This window comes from Poecilia reticulata, chromosome 9 (assembly GCF_904066995.2).
Source record: "Poecilia reticulata chromosome 9, P_reticulata-male-v2, whole genome shotgun sequence".
In the NCBI taxonomy this organism is placed as follows: Eukaryota; Metazoa; Chordata; class Actinopteri; order Cyprinodontiformes; family Poeciliidae; genus Poecilia; species Poecilia reticulata.
Window position 1 is genome coordinate 23,839,498 of NC_088838.1, and position 22,531 is coordinate 23,862,028.

At 39.7% G+C, this 22,531-nt stretch overlaps 1 protein-coding gene and 1 long non-coding RNA gene across 3 annotated transcripts in view; both read left to right on the plus strand.

Annotated features, from left to right (window-relative positions):
- LOC103470100 (chondroitin sulfate N-acetylgalactosaminyltransferase 1-like) overlaps nucleotides 1-21,311 on the plus strand; it is a 23,126-nt gene extending 1,815 nt beyond the window's left edge. The window contains exons 2-11 of one of the 2 annotated variants that reach the window (XM_081610745.1): nucleotides 14,789-14,858; nucleotides 16,037-16,589; nucleotides 16,678-16,778; nucleotides 17,061-17,239; nucleotides 17,988-18,204; nucleotides 18,371-18,472; nucleotides 19,403-19,584; nucleotides 19,706-19,800; nucleotides 19,885-19,966; nucleotides 20,938-21,311. In XM_081610745.1, the coding sequence (XP_081466871.1) occupies nucleotides 16,227-16,589; nucleotides 16,678-16,778; nucleotides 17,061-17,239; nucleotides 17,988-18,204; nucleotides 18,371-18,472; nucleotides 19,403-19,584; nucleotides 19,706-19,800; nucleotides 19,885-19,966; nucleotides 20,938-21,218 (1,602 nt within the window). In that variant the 5' untranslated portion in view covers nucleotides 14,789-14,858; nucleotides 16,037-16,226 and the 3' untranslated portion in view covers nucleotides 21,219-21,311. The other variant, XM_008418262.3, reaches the window with a different exon arrangement.
- Nucleotides 21,311-21,584, plus strand: LOC145552823 (uncharacterized). The gene is made up of 2 exons (XR_014088951.1): nucleotides 21,311-21,394; nucleotides 21,539-21,584. It is a non-coding gene; the product is annotated as an uncharacterized LOC145552823 (long non-coding RNA).
- The last annotated feature ends 947 nt before the right edge of the window (nucleotides 21,585-22,531 follow it).

A 22,531-nucleotide genomic window follows, 5' to 3' on the forward strand; every position in this document is an offset into this window, starting at 1 on the left:
TCCCTTCCTGGCCATCTCTGACTCAACACTTGCTGGTCTCTCCATCCTCATGTTCTGATCCTCTCTAGCAGCTGGAGGAATCAGTAATACCTACAAGCCTGTCCTGCTTCAGCTGCACTCTGCTGGTCATACTAGGATGGGGAATTAGGAGAACACCAATTTAATTTAATATAACACAGCAAAAGGCATATTACATCTAATTCGAAATAAAACTAAGTACAAGACACATACACACCAAATTTAAAAAAACCCCAGAAATTATGTGAATATCCTCCTTCGGCCTGTGACCTACCAGCTTAGTTTTACATTTTACATCTGGAAGAAAATATATATTTAAGAGTTACATTGCCTCCCCTCATTGACAACACTGATTATGTGCTTGGTATATAAATAAGTCACTTGACATGTGGTGCAGATTAACGTGGACCTAACAACGTTTGGTGTGAAAGTGAGTTCCAACTTCTGTTTGCTCCTCTATGCGTTTCCACTGTGACCATTTTACTGATGTTGACCCTTTTTCTGGAGAAAGACTTGAGCATTTGTTTAAACAGCGGGAGCAAGCACGCAAAAGACAAGACTCACTTGCTGGAGAACAACAGATAAGTTTGAAACTCTCTCAAGGTTGCTGGTTGCCACAGCATTGAATGATTTCAAGACCTCAAGCATCAACATGGCATTCTCATGGTACTGACACAGACAGGTTTTTCAATCTGAGGCTCTGATAGGTGATGTGGAAAGGACGCAAGGCACAGAATGATGAGTAACTAAGCTTAATATTTGGGTTTTGTTGGAGAAATACACCATGAAGGTTTTGCATAGTATTAGTTAGAATCATTCTTTGACGTTTTACTTTATTTCTGGTCATGGTGTCTTGCTTGTCAGTCGTCACCCTTGAATTGTTTTCCAAAAACGCGCACACTCCGGGAGATGCGCTGGAGAAAACTAGGCTTCCTTTGTTTTTGCATTTTTTCTCTCAGTGTTTTGTTAAGTCAAGCCAAACTCTTGAACCAGATGAAGTAGCCGATATTTCTTGGGAAATGGGTGTTTTTTTAATGTAAATCTGTGAGCTTTAAATTGATTGGTGAATTGTTTTGATTTGGCCTTTTGATGCTGTCACAGTTGGTGGGAACAGATGCTGTTCACTGATGTGGATGCTATGTGGTTGTTTGAGAACAACAGAAGGACACAAGAACAGGAACTATGCATACATAGGCGTCCATACATTCTTCAGGAACTTATTCCTGAAGAACAAAGCGCCATGGACGCTTCCCCTAAAGTTGCCAGTACCACTTCAGGTGTCTTGACAAATTTGACAGTCAAGACTCCTGAAGATACTGTTGCTTTGAAAAGCAACAGTATTCCTGTTCCTGTTATGGAGCTGCTCTTGGAAACTTGCTCCGGGGATACAGACATTGATGATTGTGAAAGTGTTGATGTTCCCCTTGAACAAATGGACCTGGCTGTTGATGCGAACTGTGACAGCAAGGAACATGCGAAGAAATTTGAACAAATCTTTTGAGGATTCATCAGTAGAAGAAACTTCTTCCGCTGATTAAAACTCAAAAGATACAATTTAAAATTACGCAGATCATTGTGATGGCATGGACGCTAAAGATATGGACGTTTCCAATTAGAAAGTCCATTTTGTAAACTCAAATGCTGAGAATGTTGTGGCACATTTGGAAGTCTTTTCTGAGCATTTTCTACTAAAACCATGGTCTTCAGAAGAATACTCAGAAGACATTAAATTTTCAGAAAATTTTGACAGGAGGGATATTTCCAGTCAGTCTCTAAGCTTAACTCCTCCGAAATATATGTCACATTTTGACAACATTTCTGTGTTCTACTTCAGTAGAAATGTTTTCTGAAGAAAACTCAGAACATGAAGTTCAAATTGAGCCACAACATTGTGACAGCATGGATGTTAAAGAAATGGATGTTTCCTTTATGAAAGTTCATTCTGAAAGCAGAAATGCCAGGAAAGTGATGTCACAAGTTTCTAAGTGGATTCGCCAGCTAGGGAATAGGTTGGCAAATCTCCCACCAAAGAGAAAGAGCTAACTATTTTCTTTCTTGGCAAAGAAAAGTTTGAGGAGCTCATTAATGACCTGATTTCACCTCTGGAAGAACTTCAAACACATTTCGGAGAAAGTGGATGGAATATGGCCCACATAGAGTCATTCCCCAACTCCATTGTTAATGCGGCTCATCGGAGTTGTGACCACAAGGTTTCCAGTGCCTGTTTTGGTGCGCTTCAAGGGTGGACTGTGACACCCTGGAAGCAGCTGATGGGTACTTCCAGGGTGTCACAGTCTGGAAGTGGCATGCAGCTCGGGTGGTCGCTAAGGCAAAATGTTGGGATTCACTCCAGTGACAAGGGTAGCTTCCTTCCACCTACTTGTAGGGGGACGGGTTCTGACTGTTGTCTGTACTTATGTGACAAGCAGCAGTTCAGATTGGCCACCTTTTTTGGAGTTGTTAGAGGGATGCTGGAGAGTGTCCGTCGTAGTGACTTCCTTGTTCTGTTAGGGGGTTTCAACGCTCACATGGGCAATTACAGTGAGATCTGGAGGCTTGAGGTTGAGAGGATCGGCCACCCTGATCTAAACCTGAGTAGCACGGTTATTGGACTTCTGTGCTCATCATGGATAGTCCATAATGTCCATAACCTTGTTCAAGCATAAGGGTGTCCATATGTGCTTGTAGCACCAGGGCACCCTGGCCACAGTTCTATGGTAGACTTTGTTGTTTTCCCATCTAATCTGTGGCTGCATGTCTTGGACTCTTGGGTGAAGACAGGGGCAGAGCTGACCGAGTGGTCAGTGGATAGCTGACCACTCGTAAGTTGAGTAAACTGACTTTGATGATGGTGTCATTACTTGACATAGTTGTACTGTTCAAAACTTTTCGGTCTGCTTCAGCAGAAACGGTGTAGTGTCCGGGGATGTTAAAATGTTAACCACTGTTAAGAGAATAAAATCATTACTTCTGGCTCGTTATATTCTCTTGTGCTCCCGGATTCATTGAAGTCGTCATTGTATCAGCTGAACCATAAAAAACGCGACAACACATTTTCCACGTCCAAAAGCATAACATTTTATTAAACAAAACAACTAATGACACGGACAGAACTCAAATAAAATCCCAAACCAGCAATATTTACCTCACACGACAGACATCCGCACACCACGACAAAATATTACGAAGAAACATCTCACCGCTACGGATGCTTCTTCGGAGACCAGGTCACAAGGGAACCTCATGGCGATCTGAAGTTTTTTTGTTCCGGGTCCCACACTTTAAACGGGAGGGCGTGTTTTCCCTTTGACGCTGTATTGAACTTAGGGGGAGTGTGCTTTAGCGAGTTTTCATTTTAAGAACAAAGAAGTATTATTTTTCATTAAAATAAAGACATGTTTTTTATGGCCCTGTCTAGAATTTTATCAAGTGATCAAACTCATACACAAGGAAACAAGCGGTGTTCTTACTTAAAGAGAACTGCCCTTTTAAGTTATTTTAATTCAACTTAGTGTATGTTTCACTAGAAATATCCTAGATAAATAATTACTCCAATTGAACCGTGAATTTAATTTGAAGTGGATTTCCTTATTTGAAACACCATTAATTTTAACTAATTATTGAAGATATGGTTAAGTTTTACAACTAGCTTATTTTAAATATATTTTCTTAACATTTCCAGGATTAAAGGACAAGATCTAGAGCAGTGGTGCCCAAAGTCAGTCTTCGAGGGCCGACATCCTGCATGATTTAGTTCTTCTCCTTTTACTAACAATCCAATATTCTTACATGTTGTGTTTGGTTAACATAGAACATCCATTCAGACCTTAAGATAGTGAACTTGTTCAGCTGAAGACGGATTGAGAATGTTAATCTTTCCATCTGATACATTTCATCAAGGAGGAGCCAGCGTCTGGTCTCTCCATCCTGTAATTAATATCTGATACAAAAATTTTGCATTGTCAGGTAAAAATTCTGTGATACCAGAATAAAGGAGGGAATTTAAAAGGTATTCTTATATTAAGCGTATTTTCAATGTTTCTGTGTATTTCTATCCAATATTTTCTTATAACTGTACAGTCCCTAAATATATGCCAATGGTTGGGTTCTGTGTTTCCACATTGCAGTGCAGGATGGCACTTCCACTAAGATTGACATCAAAACCACAACCCTGGAAAAGAAAGTAGCTAATATTGAAAAACTTGTAGAGCTAACCAAGACTGAACTGCCCCGGGTCTCTACTCATTTATACAACATTTGGCACCAGTTCACTCGTATTAAGCAACTGAAAGAAACTTTGTCCCAGCACAATGTTGTAGTCCATGTTGATTACAGCGAAAATTACACCTGCAAATGGAGGAATGAAATCAAAGTCACTCACTTTGGTGGATCCCACCAGCAAGTCACACTCCATACAGGGGTGATGTACTACACTGGTGGGGAAGTCTATAGTATGACGCCGTTACTACATGGGTAAATCTGCAGCCAGTTTTGGAGGACATAACATCAAACTACCCCCTGGCAAAAAATATCCACTTCCTATCCGATGGACCCACATCTCAGTATCGTAATAAGGAAGCATTCTACGTAGCATCCACAGTACCTTTTATGAAAGGGTTCAAGTCTGTGACATGGAACTTCACTGAGGCCTCTCATGGGAAAGGAGCTCCTGAAGGAATGGGAGATGCTCTTAAAAACCTTGCAGATCGTGTGGAGGCCTATGGCACAAATATCCCAAATGCTTCTGCTCTACTGGAGAATCTGGCAAAACACTCATCTGTTGGGGTTTTTGAAGCGACATTGGAGAATATTGCTACATGCGGGGAACTTGTTCCTTCATTCCTGAAATCTGTCCCAGGGACATCAGGAAATGTATTTCTGACGTCAGCAGCAATGAGATGGAGCGCTACCCGCCCTCTCTGCAAAGACTAACAAAACGTCTATCAGGCGTTGTTTTTCCTGCTTTCCCCTCGGCGTTCACTGCAGAGCTCACCAGTGGGAACACCAGACAGTGGGCATTCACCTCCTGAAATCAAAATTCTAATCAGAAAAGATCTTGAGTTTTTTAATCAAAATTTCAAAACAGATCAATTGAGCCCAATTTACTGAAGCTGAGTACCCCGCCTCTCGCCCGAAACATTAGCTGGAGATAGGCACCAGCAACCCTGCTGACCCCACTAAGGGACAAGGGTGCAAGAAAATGGATGGATGGATGGATGGAACTCGAGGCTTTCACTTACCCACTTGTTGAGTGTGGGAAAAGAGCGCACTAATGCCCCTAGTGGATTCTTTCATTTATGGCGCTAACTCTCCTCTTCCAGATAAAGAATTTAATTACATCTTTTGCACATTTTAAATCAAACTAAGCAATGCAGATAATTAAAATAATTGAATCTAATATTAAGGTCAATCTGATCAGTATTATACTATGCAACACATCCCAGATTTTAAAGGGGATGTGTTGCATCCCCTTTTTCCCTTTGGTGGGAAAAAAAACTTTTACTCAAAAATGACCAGGAGAGGTCGACAAAACGCAACTACACTGAAAGAAGAACATTAACTGGTCTTACAATGCAATCAAAGAAGCAAACTTAAGAATAAAATAGCCATTACAAATGTTTTGGGTAGAGTATCAATTTAGTGGTAAGAGTAAACAGGAGATCTCATGAAGGGGCGATTTATAAAACACAGTAAAGAGGCAGGCTGAGATGGGGGGTGTTAGAGAATGAGAAAAGGTAAAAAAAAATTAAAACGTAAAATTCTTTGATGATCTGCTTGTTGCACAAGGCTTGTTAATGAGTTCAAATGTAATAATAATGTAATTATGTTGTTAAATGTTTTCCTTATGAACAGAGTAAGCAATTAAGGCAAGACATAAGTTTAAGAGGATCCTCCTCACGCAGTTCAAAATAGATCAAGCAGATGGCTTAGTGTCTAACTTCTGGAAAAATACTTACTCTCTCTATAAAACCTATCAAAAACACTAGACGATTTTGAACAGAGATTTTAGAAACCATTTCAACTGCAGTCAAAATAATTTTTACTATCGGTTGGGGCTTTGGGTGGGTTTCTTGTCACAAAGAGAGTAGAAAAGTTGCCAGGACATAGGATTAAAGATGAAGACATTTCAGCAGAGAGCTCATCTGCTGACAATGAAAGATTTAAATACTTTGGTTTTGACATTGTCACCAAAGACAACGTAAAAGACGATGGAATTTTAGGAGAATGCGAAGGCAATAAGAGATGGAAGTACTTTGGTTTTGACATTTTTCCTGAAGATCAAAAGGACATTTTAGCTTCCTCTAAAGTTGAGGAAGTTACCATCAATACGGATTTGACAGTCAAGACATCTGAGGACACTGTTGCTTTGGAAAGCGTCTGTGTTCCTGATAACAAAATGGAGCTGCACTTGGAAGCTTGCTCTGGGGAAACAGATATGAACATTAAAAACACATCAGAAGACTTTGATGATTTTGAAAGTGTTGATGTTCCCCATGGACAAACTGACCTGGCTGGTACAGCAAGCTGTGACAGCAAGGAACGTGATGAATTTTGAAAAAATCTTTGAGGATTCATCAGTGGAAGAAACCTCTTCAGTTGATGCAACCTCAAAAGATGAAATTCAAAATTACACAGACCATTTTGACAGCATGTACGTTAACGACATGGATGCTAAAAACATGATTGTTTCCTCTAAGGACTTTCATTCTGGAAGCACAAATGCTGGGAAGGTTGTGTCACATTTTGAAGAAGTCTCTGAGGATTCTTCACCAGAAGAATGGTCTTCAGAAGTAGAAAATTCAGAAGATGACATTCAAATTGAACATTTCAACAGCATGGATGTTAAAGACATGGATGTTTCCTCTAAGGACTGAGAGGTTTGCAAGTCTCCGACCAAAGAGAAATTTACGTTTGAGGAAAGAGAATGATTTGAGGAAGCTCATTAATGACCTGATCCACTGGCGGGACCCCAAGAAGTCAGGTATGGAGTTCAGCCTGTCCCTGCTTCTGCTGCTCTCACTGGCAGCCTACAGCGTCATCAGTGTGGTTTCCTACATGCTGCTCGCCCTACTTTGTGTCGCCATCACCTTTCGCATCTACACGTCTGTTGTCCAGGCTGTGCAGAGCTCTGCTTAGGGACACCCATTCAGAGAGCTGATAGAGAAGGATGTCACCATTCCTCCCGAGACGTACCGCAAGCACGTGGACACCAGTCTGACCCACATCAACCGAGCCCTGAAGGAGATGTTTTTGCTGGAGGACCCTGTGGATTCTCTATAGCTGGCTGTGGTCATGTGGATGTTGACCTATATTGGAGCAGTTTTTAATGGAATTACCATCCTCATCCTGGCGGATATCCTGCTGTTTGCTGCACCTCCACTCTACAAGATTGCCGATTATACACTACTTGGACCCAAGACATGTAACGATGCAACTGCCTCCCAACAGCAGCAAAGTTTCAGGGCTACTACCAAGTATAAAAAAAGTTAGTTAAGCTAAGAAATTAATCAGAGTAGTTAACTGGGCCAATTTAGTTACAGAGGAAATATTTCTTGGTTGTTTAGAAGTTTTATTTCACCACGGAAATGCACAGTACTGCCCACAAAGTCAAGAAATTCTGCTTGTAAATTTACGTTATTACCTTTAATTCTTACCTGTGAAAGGTAAAAGTCAGTGAGTCCACTTTGTACAGCAAAACCGTTGAAACTAGACATGCAGCACGTTCTCTCCACTGCCACTTTCAAGATGGCGGCGAAGTAAGTAGGACTCAGCATATATGTGTTCATGCCTATTGTCCAATCAGCGATTTCTCAGGTCTCCAACTGGGACAGACCCTTTCTGTTTTGTTAATGTTGTAATGCTTTGTTAATGTTGTGTTTTTGAATTTCTAACTGTGCTATGTTAATGTTGTGCTTTTGAATTTGTAAATGTGCTTTATTAATGTTGTGCTTTTGAATTTGTAAAGTGCTTCGTTAATGTTGTGCTTTTGAATTTGTAATTGTGCTTCGTTAATGTTGTGCTTTTGAATTTGTAATTGTGCTTCGTTAATGTTGTGCTTTTGAATTTGTAACTGTGCTTCGTTAATGTTGTGGTTTTGGACTTGCAAATGTGCTTCGTTAATGTTTTTGAATTTGTAATTGTGCTTCATTGATGTTGTGCTTTTGAATTTGTAAATGTGCTTTGTTAATGTGCTTTTGAATTTGTAAATGTGCTTTGTTAATGTTGTTTTTGAATTTGTAAATGTGCTCCGTTAATGTTGTGCTTTTGAATTTGTAAATGTGCTTCGTTAATGTTGTTTTTGAATTTGTAAATGTGCTTCGTTAATGTTGTGCTTTTGAATTTGTAATGTGCTTCGTTAATGTTGTGCTTTTGAATTTGTAATTGTGCTTCGTTAATGTTGTGCTTTTGAATTTGTAATTGTGCTTCGTTAATGTTGTGCTTTTGAATTTGTAACTGTGCTTCGTTAATGTTGTGGTTTTGGACTTGCAAATGTGCTTCGTTAATGTTTTTGAATTTGTAATTGTGCTTCATTGATGTTGTGCTTTTGAATTTGTAAATGTGCTTTGTTAATGTGCTTTTGAATTTGTAAATGTGCTTTGTTAATGTTGTTTTTGAATTTGTAAATGTGCTTCGTTAATGTTGTGCTTTTGAATTTGTAAATGTGCTTCGTTAATGTTGTTTTTGAATTTGTAAATGTGCTTCGTTAATGTTGTGCTTTTGAATTTGTAATGTGCTTCGTTAATGTTGTGCTTTTGAATTTGTAACTGCTTCGTTAATGTTGTGCTTTTGAATTTGTAAATGTGCTTTATTAATATTGTGCATTTGAATTTGTAAATGTGCTTCGTTAATGTGTTCTTGAATTTGTAACTGTGCTTCGTTAATGTTGTGCTTTTGGATTTGTAAATGTGCTTCGTTAATGTTGTTTTTGAATTTGTAATTGTGCTTTGTTAATGTTGTGCTTTTGAATTTGTAAATGTGCTTTGTTAATGTTGTGCTTTTGAATTTGTAATTGTGCTTCGTTAATGTTGTGCTTTTGAATTTGTAAATGTGCTTTGTTAATGTTGTGCTTTTGAATTTGTAATTGTGCATCGTTAATGTTGTGTTCTTGAATTTGGAACTGTGCTTCGTTAATGTTGTGCATTTGAATTTGTAACTGTGCTTCATTAATGTTGTGCTTTTGAATTTGTAATTGTGTTTCGTTAATGTTGTGCATTTGAATTTGTAATTGTGTTTCGTTAATGTTTTTGTAATTCGTAACTGTGCTTTCTTAATGTGGAAATCCAGGAAAACTTAAAAGTCCATTATATTTGGAAGACAACAATGCTCATGGTATTGCTTTATTTGCTTCTGAAATTATTTATAAATTTACAAACGCCTTCATTTATTTTTTTTGTGTGTATTTTTCAAAAATTATACGTTTTAGCACTGATGTTCTGTCAGTTATTATTAGTAGTTTTTTTTTTTTTTTTTTTGGTAAGATTTGGCTTCCTGCCATCATGGAAGCTCCAGCTGATCACTTTCTCCTCTTGAATTTTCATTATTGAGATGTTTATTGGGGGGGGAGGCCTTTAGAACGGGGTTTCTGGCTGCGAGTTGATGATTTTAGTTAGACATATTCGGGAGAAGAAGAGGAGAGAAACAAACTATCAACTACACACCCCATTAAAAGTGAACAGAGCCACCTCCTACGCCCCCTATTTTAATGGCACCTCAGATATTATTACAGTGATTCTTGAGATTAGGGACAAAATGGGTTTACATTTTCAACAAAAAATAAAAAATATTCCTAAAGATTATGTATTCTAATTTGGCCAAGTGTAAACAACTGAGCCAAACGCATCCAACTGAAAACGTACATGGGTTTTATTTCCCAACTCCTCAGATGGAACCATATTAATTTTGGTTTGATTTGGTATGAACAAAATAAATAAACTTGTAAAAGGTGTTATCAAAATAATGAATTCAAACAACTTTTCTAAAAAAATAAAATACAATTTCCCTAACTTTAGATTCATAAATAAAAAACGTTGACACCAGAAAAAGACAACAGTGGGCTTGTCAAATTGACCCTACAATAAAAATACAGAAAAGCACCATTACATAAGCACTCTATATACATTCATAAAAGAAACGATAAACAACTTTGCAAGAGCCATTAATTTAAACACGTATAAGTAGGCCTACCTCAAAGAAATAAACTAATTCAAACTCACTTCCAAAAGGCCAACAGCCTGTTCAGAGTGAAGCAGATTTTCACCCTGAACGCGGGACAATTTATCTCCCCTCTGAACAAAACAAATACACAAAACAGGTAAAACAAACAATATACTGAAGCCACAACCTCAGAAATCTGTTTATATTTTTATATTAAACACACACGCCGCCACAGAGCCATGTAATCTCACTCGTCACAGAGCCATGTAATCTCCCTCAAAGGTTGCAACGGCCTGGTCTCACTGCTCACGGACATAAATCAATCAAAAATAAAACCTCATCGCTACAAAAAAAGAAAAGAAAATCACTAGCGTTTGCTTATTATTTGTATACTAGCACTACAGTTTATTCCTAGGTCCGCTTACCAAGTTTCAAGTTTTTACTGTTATCTTTACAGATTCAGTTCGGGACCAACGGCTGTTCCGCAGATATGACGGCACATATGCGGCTCAACGCTTAGAATTAAGAAGCCCAATTACTCCACAGTGCCACCTGCTGGACACTTTGAAACCGGCTTTAGACAAGCAAGGGGAATAATAGTGACCTCAGTATTGAGATTTAACTTCACCTGGTTACACAAATATGACAAATAATGTTTTGGAAATGTAAATAAGTTTTTTTCTAGCTGTCATGGTAACTCAAAGCGAAAGCAAGAGAGCCGCATTTCGCAATGCGGATGTGACCTCAGCATTATACGGCGGTCTTTCGAGAAACAGCAGGCGCAAATTGTGACACCGCACCTACCGTGGCACTTCCGGTGGCAGGTGTCACGGCTGTCTGTTGTCACTGACTTCGGCTGACTTCGGCACCTCATACTGGCACTTCCGCTGACACCTGCCATTATTGGTCATAAGTGGCACCTTACCCGGAAGCCCGTGGCACAAGTGGCACCTTACGACAGCTGTCAACATGTTTTCACTGAGGCTCTTTATTGGAAACTGAAATTTGAGACTGTATCCAAAATAGACCAGGGCGTATTTGCTTTTTTGAGGGAACACAACACTTAAGAAGAAATGCAATACTTTGTGCCAGATCCACCAGTGTTTTCTTGATATGCTGAACTATGTATAATACAATTACAACAAAAAAATACATAAAAAATACAATTGTTTATAAATGTAGCTGTTTGTATAAGGTTTCCAGTAACAAAACAGCGTGGTATGAAAGATTAAATGCTCAAATATGTCATTGTGCCTGCCAAATATATAACGCTGAGTGGAGCGGTTGACCGCTCTAAGATGGCCGCCCTAAATCTCGTCAGCGACAATAGGCGAGAGCGGTCTGTGAGGCGTGGGAGGTGCCAGTATGAGGTCGCGGCAACCCTTGGAAGGTGCCGAAGTCAGTGACAACACTGGCAACTAGCCCGGAAAACAGTGGCACTTGTGACCAATAACGGCAGGTGTCAGCGGAAGTGCTAGTATGAGGTGCCAAAGTCAGCCGAAGTCAGTGACAACACTGACATCTAGCCCCGAAAACAGTGGCACTTGTGGCGCCTAATGACACCTGCCACCGGAAGTGCCATTAGTAGGTGCGGGGTCACGATTTGAGCTCGGCCCTGCTGGGTCTTTCTCAAACTGTGGTGCCCAGACCACTGGTGGTCCGCGAGCGCCCCTAGCAAGGTACTGCATGTAAAAGACCCTTTATTTGCCGTGACGTGAGCTCAAAGTGGGATGCTGCACCTAGCTTACCAAAGGTTCGTTTTTAAAAATAGTAATGGATAAGTGGCTTAAAACTGGGTCACTTAAAAGAAAGACTGGAAATTCTGGCGGAAAGAAAACAACTCCAGGATACCTGCTGACAGAATTGTCGTTCACGATTGCATTCTTTTGAACGGCTCTGTGCCATGAACGCTGGGATTCAATTCTCAGTTAGTGAGAACAGTTCTTTGTTTTTTCAGTAGGACCAAGCTCAAAACTTGGCAGTGGCATCTATAGTGGCCTGCAGTGGCAACTGTGACCTGCCGCTGCTTAATAATGGCAGCTAGCTTCTGTGACGTGTGCCACGGCTTTTGTGTCAGACTGAATATATTTATTTCAAACCAAAACAAAAAACGAAAGACACCCTTCTGTGTCAGATTGAATATGAATGATTTTATTTAGAAACCCCCCCCCAAAAACAACTGGTGGATCTGGCACAGCCTGCTACGGAGCTCTATGGGACATGGGGAAAATTTTTTATATCTTAAAATTCTCAAGTTTTGCGTTTCCTCACAATAAGCAAGTACAGCCTGGTCTATTTTGGATTCAGTCACAAATATCAATTTAAAATTTCTAACACACATTTAAAGGGCCTTAGTGAAAACTTGTTTAAAAACTGATTGAAAATCCACTACAGAAGTGTATCGCTATCACTGAGGAAAGAAATTTGAGCGCTATCGCCAGATCTAGGGGAGTCTGAGTCAGTATCAAGTGGTGCACAGGCAGAAGACTCATGTGTAACCAATATCTGTGGATCACAGAGGAACCAAGTTGTTACAATGTTACTTTGGCAAGAGCTTATTCTGAGCCGAGCATTTTCAATTTAAGAAAAAAAAAAAAAAATACAATTCAAATTCAGTCAACAACATCAAAGAAATAAAATGCACAAATGAAACAACAAAATAACCACACATTCTCAATAAAAGAAAAGAGAAAACAAATACAATTATACAGTTCAAATTCAACCAACATTTGGAGTTCAACAAGGAAGGAAAGTAGAACATGCACAAATAAAACATAATAGCACAAAAGGAAGAAAATGTAATCATTAGTTAACATAACCAAACTGAACAAAACATTCCATCTACATTGGTAACATAGTAAATACTGTAAATGCCAAACGTTGGTATTTACTGTGTAGATACCAACGTTTGGCAGTTACAACCGTTATACAGCGGTTACAAAGGAAATCCAGCCCAACAAAATACACTTTTATGAGAAATAAAAATACTACACCAACACCACCCAAATACTAATATGGCAACCGGGCCCAAATGCAAACACAACATTGACTAATCGAGCAATTTAAATAAATCCAAAATCCCAAGGATCCAACAACAAAAAGCAAGCCATCTACAGACAGATCAAAGCTTAGTATAAAACTGTCCAAATTACACATAAGCTATATGAAACACTACAAAACCAATCTTTATATAGAACATTTTAAAGAAGCTGCTTTTATGGGCTTATAAAAGTTGCCTTTTATCCTATCTTACTCTGGCAAGAACTCGGTTATTCTGAGTCGTGCATGCCCAGAGCCAGAAAACTCGCTAGACCCACAGAGAGACATTCTTCTCTTTGGGATGCACAAAAGTTGGTGAGTACCAATTCAATATTTCTCTCGTACACAATACATATGTCTATATATATATATATATATATATATATATACTAATTGTAATTCAAAAATAGGGGACTGTGACAGCCGACCCTACTGTCACACAGACCTGAATGGTAACTGTTTGTTTTGTTCATCCTTAATATTAATTTAGATATTAATTAGTGAATAGTTTAGATTTTTATTTTTGAAAATTTTCATTAGCTTGACTTTTTAGTTAACTATTTGAAGTGCACGCATTTAGTTAACTTTATTTGTCAGTTCTTTATATTTTTGTTAAAAGCAACAAATTAATTTATTTGTTTTGAGTTACCAGTTTCCTTTGGAGCTGCTGCTGGAGGGTCACAGAAGAGCTCCAGCTAATTGACATCCATATATGGCTGGCAAACCTCCTCAGCGGGCCGTTCCATTTGTTTGCCAGGGGACGGGGAAATTTGGTTTTCTTTCATTTAATTTGACCAGTTCTTTAATGTCTCTTCTATTTGGTAGTTTCAGTCCAATGTTTGTTTAATTTAAAGATTTGGTGTTGTATTGATTATTATTTATTTAAGTTTTTGTATGTTTAATTACCCCTTGTGTGTCAGCTGTGGTCTGATCAGCCACTATTTAAGCTCCCCTCATGTCTTGTTTGTTAGGTCAGTTTTGTGCTTGAGTTCTTTGTGTTACTACCTGAGTTGGAGTTTGTTATGTTGACCTCAGTTTTTGGGCCCAGTTCTTCATTGTTTAATTATTTCTGAACTTTTTTGTAATAAATTAAGATTATTTTTGGATTCCATTCAGTGTCTCTCTGGCTGGTTTATGCAAGAACCCTCACAGGGACGTATACAGTTTTTAAATTTAATTTAATTTTTTTTACTGTTTCTCAACCCACTACATCTGCAGTGTGGAGAAACTCAAAGACAAAATTGATGCCATCATTTAAATATATTGAGAAATGTTTCCAGAAGTCATGAAAGGTCAACCAGCCCCCTCATCTTGTACAAATCAGATGAAATTGGTGTCAATAAATTCGACTACGTTTGTTCTGGGTTGTGCAGCAACTTCACTCAGGTTGCTCCAGGAGACTGCAGAACAAACAAACATGTATAGTGTTCTAAAAGAGGGCAAGTCAATAAATATGGGTCTCGTACAGATGCAATGTGTGAGAGCCTGTTGGGAGATGGAAACTAAGCTTCCTGCAGTTTGTGATGTGATGTCTAGAGATCGTTTTCTGAAATTGCTGACCCTAATTCACTTTCAGGACAACCTCAGTGCATCTGATGATGCAGAAAAAAAGACAAACTGTGGAAGCTCAGGCCGTGACTGCACAGGTAAGCAGGGAAGTGGAGAGGGAGGCGCTGGAGAAAGGTGGAGACTGAGCGGAGGGAGGATCAGTTTACTCCAGCAAGGTCATTTCAACATTTACTTTCAAAGACCTGCTTCAACATTTCCTCCTGAAGACACAGTCTAGCGTGAAAGCTGTAAAGTTAAATTGTTTCTGACTATCGATTCTTCTCTTTGGGATGCACAAAAGTTGGTGAGTACCAATTCGATATTTCCCTGTTATTAATATGATTGGCTTTGTGTTCACTTTAGGCTTTGGTTATACACCAAAAACTTATTCTGGGCAGATACAAGAGAAAACTTTCAAACCTGACATCCAAGGAGAAAAGCATAGCAAACTATGAAGAACTTTTACAAGTTTTTCAGTCTGTAAATTTTACGCTGTGACAGTGTTTTGTAGGCCATGAAAAGCTTGTGTAAATCCGCCTTCACACACACGTGCACACACACGCGCATATGGGGAAATATAAGCAAGTCATTCATGAAAATGCCCTCTACCTGAGCTATAAAGAGCCAACTGTGTTGTGAATAAACTGATTTTGACAACACACACCCTCTGTAAGGTGGCGGCTCTTACAGAGAGATGCTTGTTTCTGTCCCCCTTTGGCTTTGCAGCATGTCAAAGCTAAGGTCAGAGTGTTTCTCTGCATTTTATAGCAGCAAACTCAGCAGTCAGATCGCAATTAAATTGTGACTCGAGGTGAAAATAGATGTCTTCAATGCAGACCTCAGTTCACCCTGTGTGTGCTTCTTCTGTGAGCTTTAGAGAGTCATGTGGATTTTTACTTGTGGTTTCTACACATCCTCAAGTCAAACGTTCTCGCCTTTAAGGCGTCAAATTTCCAGAGTATTCAAATTCAACTTTTCTGAGAATTAAGTATATGAGAAAAACCCCAGAATGACGCTATGGTAGGAGAATTGTTTTAAATATGGAACCTGATGGATGGATGGATGGATGGATGGATGGATGGATGGATGGATGGATGGATGGAGGGCAGGCTGACTGATGGATGAACAGACGATTGGATGGATGGATGATTAGACAGATGAACAGACAAATGGATGACAGATTGATGATTGGATGAACAGATGGATGGATGAAAACGGCTCATACGATCGTCATAAGAGCTGGAACAAGTTTTCTTCCTCCTGTCGTTTCGTCCAGTTCTCATCTTGCAGTAAAGTCGCCGATCGGATCAGAACCAGCTGAACCAGTCACTGAGACCCAGTGAGCGCCATGAACCAACTGGACTTTCAGCAACTGTTTGGCTCTTTATCACAGCAGCAGGTGAACATGTTCACAGCTGTTTTCCGTCTCTTTAAGCGTTTCTAAATAACTCCAGAGACGGTCCAGCATGTTGAGACGGTGGCTGCTGGCGCTGATGGCCCGGATCAGCCTCATCATGTCGGCCTGCTGCTGCTTTCTGCTGCTCTTCTACCTGCTGGGCTGTAAACCTTCATCTCACAGCAAACACCCGTCTCTGCTGTGGCCTGGAGGGGCCACCAGTAAGGAGGGCTACTTGGCCCTGCTGCAGGAGAGAGAGGACTCTCACAGACACTACATCAGCAGTCTGACGAAGCAGATAGCGGAGCTGAAGGTAGCTCTGGAGGAGAGGACGCAGCAGCTTCAGGAGTCCCTGGAGAAGGCGAAAAGTAAAGGGATTCTGCCTCAGGGTCTGGAGAGTCTGCACAATACCCCTACAAAGTCTGACCTGAAGGTGGGACAACGCCCTTCTGGATGATTTATCAATGTGAGCTGGTAAAGTAAGATGGAAATATATAAATGCTATGAATTGTGTCCTTCAGGAGTTCTTCCGCTCCCAGCTGAACCAGGCGGAGGTGAGCTCAGGTGTGGAGCTGCCCAACGAATATGCACTGATCCCTTTTGATACCTTCACCCTGCAGACGTGAGTTCAGCTGTGCAGTCAGGCCTCCATCAGTATAAAACGTGAGGCGTTTTATCATGTGACATAGCTTCCTCCAGATGAACAGAAACAAAACTGAAGTTGTCTTTGGACCAAAAGAGGAGCCATTTAGAGTCGGAGTCATTGCAGCTAGAAACCAGAGATCAGGCCAGAAATCTGGGAATAGTGATGAACTCTGACCTGAACCGGCTCGTTTCATTATTGGTGTCTGTGCTGAAATATGCTGTACAAATAAACGCGACGTGACTCTCTGGTGCTGCTCAGTGTTTACCAGCTGGAAACGGGGCTGACGAAGCATCCGGCCGAGAGACCCGCGAGGAGAGACCGCAGAGACGAGCTGATCGCCACGGTGGAGACGGCTCTGCACGTCCTGAACGGACCCCAGCAGCAAGCAGACGACACCAGGAGGAAACGCATCTACTCCCCTTCGGACTTCATACAGGGTGAAAAACTATGAATTCAAATCACTGGATGAAAACACAAGGCAACAGAAAAATCTGCAACACAAAAAGCTGTTAATTTATATGTAACCAACATGCAGTTTTTAGCTAAAAGAAGAAATATTATCATATTGGAGAGGAAAACTTTGTTTTCTTTTGCATGGAAACCAAATCTGACATAAACTCACTTCATAGATTTTGGATTTCCTTTAATTCACAGAGAATTAAAATCTTTAAATTTTAACATCTACAGTCAGAAAGCATCTCTAGATAGGGTATACATCTAATGTGCTAATAGTGGAGCTTATTCTGGGTTTATTGCTTTAGCATTCGAAAACATTTTAGCTCAAGTACTTTCCCTAAATTTATTTTTCTGAAAAATTCTAAACAGCTAATTAAAAACTTTGTCACTTGGGAGTTAAGGATAGAACATATTTTTTATCTTAAATGCAAAATGTATATATTTTTTTGTCATTTGGCTTAATTATTGGTCAATATACTCCAGTGAAGAATTGATTGATTATAAAATTAGTTGACGATTCTGCATCCCCTGAACCAGATTAATCCGATTAATCGTTTCGGCCGTAGTTCCTTCCACAGTACAAAACCCCGACTGTTACATGCATCAGTCTGTAAAGTTTCTTTCAGGAGTGAGTGTGTGCTTGCATTGTTGTTGTCCCTGTGTGTTTCTGTGCTGCCCTGTGAGGGTGGAAAAGGGATCGGCATAAGAACATTTAATTTTTTGTCTCAGGTTTGAGTCGCACAGAGCGGACCAGAGGGACCGTCTATGAGCTGATGTTCAAAGGCGACGGCCCACAGAACTTCGCTCAGCTCGTCCTCTTCCGGCCGTTTGGGCCTTTGATGAAGGTGAAGAGTGACAGTGTGAACACACACAGCATCATCATCAACATCATCGTGCCGCTGTCCGGGAGAGTGGACGCCTTCAAGCAATTCATGAGCAACTTCAGGTAACATCTGGAGGTGGACGAACAAAACTCTGTTTAGAAACTGTTGACCCTGAGATCTGCGTGGAAGCTAATTTCTATAAATGAACAAGTTAGTTAAGGAGAAAAAATGTCTAAATGGTTTAAAACCATGCAGTATAAATGTGTTCTTGTTTTGTTTTTGGTTCAGGGATGTTTGCATCCAGCAGGACGGCCGGGTTCACCTCACTGTTGTCTACTTTGGTCGAGATCAGATCGACCAGGTGAAGGCTGTGCTGGATCAGATCACCAGGTAATGCTAAGAACTAGGGCTGGAAATAATTAATATCTGAATATCAATTATTTTATTCATTATTTTGATAATTAGTCAATTTATCGGGGGGAAATATTGGCACTTTCTACAGATTTTTTAATGACCCAGTACATCAAATATGCATTTTTTATTTGAGCGCTTGATCATTTGCAGCAGATGATGCATCTGCAGCTTCAACAATACTTCCAACATCAACATGTGAAAAGTTCATCCCTTTCTGCTTGTGAAGGGCTTATCTGGCTATTTTACAGATTAACCAATAAATAATTTAACAGCAAAAGGTGCTTAAGATCGTTTGTTTTTTTTAAACAAAATTTTAACCCAGTGGAGCTAAAATTATGTTGGAGTTCTGGGTAAAACAAATATTAAATGCAAAATGGTTACATTTTTTGTACAGTTTTGGCATAATTACAGCTCTGAGTGTGTTGCTCTTTTAGAAAATGGCACATTTTTGAGTCTGTATACTCCAGTTAACGATCAATTACTAAATAAGTTATTTCAATAATTAATTTATCAATAATTATTCAGATTAATTGTTTCAGCCCTGATCTGTTTTGATGTTCAGTTTAAATTTAACGTAATGCACTAAGCTTATGTACTGCTTTATGAATCTTAACCTATTTAATCTGACAAACCCATTGCAAGCATCACCCAACGCGTACTTTTAAAAGCTCATGTGGCATTCTTTCTTATTTTAATAAAAAAGATAGAAACTCATTATGAAGCTAACTGACCTTGACTAAAAATGGTTTGTTCTGGGTTTAGAAACACAACTAATTTTATTTGTAGAAGACCTGCAGAAAACCGTCTATTTGAAGGTTTTTAGTCTTTAAATGCAGGGACTCTTCCATGTTGGACTGCAGCTGAGTAATTAAGAAGCGATGGCAGAAGTCTTGTCCTGTGTCTCAGGGAGACTCGGTTCAGGAGTTTCACCCTGATCCAGATGAATGAGGAGTTTTCTCGCGGCCGAGGCCTCGACGTCGGCGCCAGGGCCTGGAGACAGCGGCGGAACGTCCTGCTCTTCTTCTGTGACGTCGACATCCACTTCACACCAGACTCCTTGACTTCCTGCCGCTTGAACGCAGAAGCTGGTGAGAACCAACCAGAAGATGTTCTGCCATGTTTGTCCTGCACACGCTCTCTTCCGAACACGTTGTTAGTTTCTCGTCAGTCGCTACCCAAGATGCTTCATTGCGTTGTTCGTTCATTTAGGTAAAAAAGTGTACTACCCTGTGCTCTTCAGCCAGTACAACCCATCCATCATCTACAGCAATCACACACACATGCCCTCCATAAAACAACAACTGGTGGGTGAAGGAGCAAAGTTTTCATTCTGATGGAGAGAATATAGATATGAAGAGGCAGATTTAAATCTGTTTCTTCTGTTTCAGGTGATAAAAAATGAAAATGGATTCTGGCGGGACTTTGGATTTGGCATGACATGCCAGTACCGATCAGATTTTATCAACGTTGGTAATGTACACCCAGATGTTCATGGATTACAGAAATATTTAGATACCCTGCAGCTCCCTTTAATAATTGCAGATAGTAATATGCTTTTCATCAATTTTCTGCCTAAATTAATTGTAAGGGAGGTAATTAAATTGTTAAAAACAACTGAAAATCTACGGTAGAAATCTGCTTTTAATTTCAGGGTTTGTTTTTCATGAAGTTAAATGAGGGAGGAGATTAGTTTATATTCTTGGCCATCTTCAGCTGCCAAGAGCTGAGAATAGATTAGAATAAAGGAAACATTTTCATAATTTTATCAAAGATTAGAAAAACAACAACCCAGTGAATGTTGTTTTTAGATTTTCTGTCTTCAGCTTCTTATAATAATAATAAAAAAAATACTTCAGAAATTTACCCTTTAAACTAATTTAAATAATTAACTGATCTTACTGTACAGTTTGTTAACCAGGATCAGTTTGAATGTATGTATGATTGAATGGAAATAAATTATTTCTTTGTAACTTGAGACATTTGTTGTGAATTGGCAAAATATAAATACCGTAAACTAAATTGAACTGAACTACAACAAAATGCAAAAAGGACAAAACCTTTGAATGACCTGTCAACTTTAATATCTTAAAAATTATTATTATGGTTACACAAAAACTTTAGTATCACAATCAAAACAACAAATGCCATTTTTGTTAAAAATAATTGAGTCAAAACTGTATATAACCGCTTTCTAGACAAAAATGTATATAATTTCTGCTGTATATTTGCTATATATTATTTTGCTATCTATTCATTCAAACTCTAAACATATTGGATTGTAAGGTCAGGTAGAAACTACATATTGACACCTTTTTATTTGAGTATTTTTACATCATTCAGTACATTTTCTGCTCTGGAAGAGACCAGTAGCTGTTGTTTGAGGATCTCCGGGCTTATATTTAATTTAATAATGTATCAAATTGTTCTAATCTCGCTGACAGGTGGCTTTGACCGCAGCATCAGAGGCTGGGGGCTGGAAGACGTCCACCTGTACAGGAAGTACCTCCACAGCAAGCTGATGGTGGTTCGAGCTCCGTCCAGAGGCCTCTTCCACCTGTGGCACGAGAAGAGCTGTGCAGATGAGCTTCCTCCAGACAAATACAAGATGTGCATGCAAACCAAAGCCATGAGTGAAGCTTCTCACGGCCAGCTGGGGGCGCTCTTCTTCAAACAGGAGATAGAGCTCCACCTAAACTCCCACAAACAGAGCAAAGAGATCTGATGTGGACGTCCACACAGCACAAAGTTCCACGCTTTTATTTTGGTAACATTCTGCATGGCGTATCTATAGCAACAGAACAACAGAGCTACCGGACTGCAAAGAAAGAAAAAGGTTAATGGCAAGAAAAACCCATAAAAGACAACTTAAATTTAAGCTTCTGTCAGTAAGGGAACAAGGTAACGGCGATTGAAGTTTAAGTTTTTTTTATTTTGTGACTGCTTAATTAATGATTCATGAAAAGAATTGTATCAATGTAACAAGCTATGCTTCACTAATGGTAAAAAAAAAAAAAACTATTGTGATTTTTATCTCTCTTACAGGGGTTGATGACAAGGATGGTTTAAATAAATAATAATTTTACCGTCAGTTCCGGCCTTCTCTAAGTTGACTGAATGCACAGATACATGGGTGTAATGCATGCAGTCTAGCTCCGCCACTGACAACCTGTAAAACTGCAAATTCAAAATAAGAAACCACACAACCATTAATTTCTACACAGCTAACCACAAACGTAAATGTCCAAATTAACTGTACACTCACTAAATTATATCACAGTGTCATAACTTCGATGTTGTCCCCTGAAAAATTTAATACAATACTTCTAAAAACGTGAAGATATCGTTTATACACTTCATGGTTTAAATATATATAAAATATTTTATTTTTGTATTTAAAAGAGAGAAATATTCAGTTTAATACAATGCCAAGCATGGGAAAAAAAAAAAAAATTAAAGCCGCAAGTGGCGTTGGAGGCCCTCGCAGCTCAGTGCTGCTCCGGCCTATTTGCCACCGCGGGGGTTCCTGCACCACTACACTCTCGCCACCGCTGACGCTCTGACACAGTTCCCCCAGCCATACGCAAACGTATGGTGGCGGCATGACCTGTGACTTGGCCGTGCCGCCATGGCCACACCCTCCACTGGAAACTCTTGGCGCTTTAAAGCAAGTGAGACCAACTTGTTATCAGTCATCTGACACCAGATCATCTTGATTAGGTCAAGAGAGCCAGAATTGTATCTTTCCAAGTAAACAAAAGTCACTTCCTGTTCTGAGGGGGCGGGGCTTTGGTGAGGTCAGACTATGACGACATAGGATCGTCAGGCATCAAACCAGGATCCCTCATACCAAGTTTGGTGCCAATTGACCTATGTGAAAGTTGTAGCGGTTGGTTTTCTGTGGCCAGTACGCCAACTTCGGCGCCCCGGAACGCCCCCTCAACATGTACGAAAACTCACCGTTTTGATAACTTAATGGCACACCCCTTAACTGTATCCTGACCAAAAATGAAGCCGATAGGTAAAAATCCCTAGGAG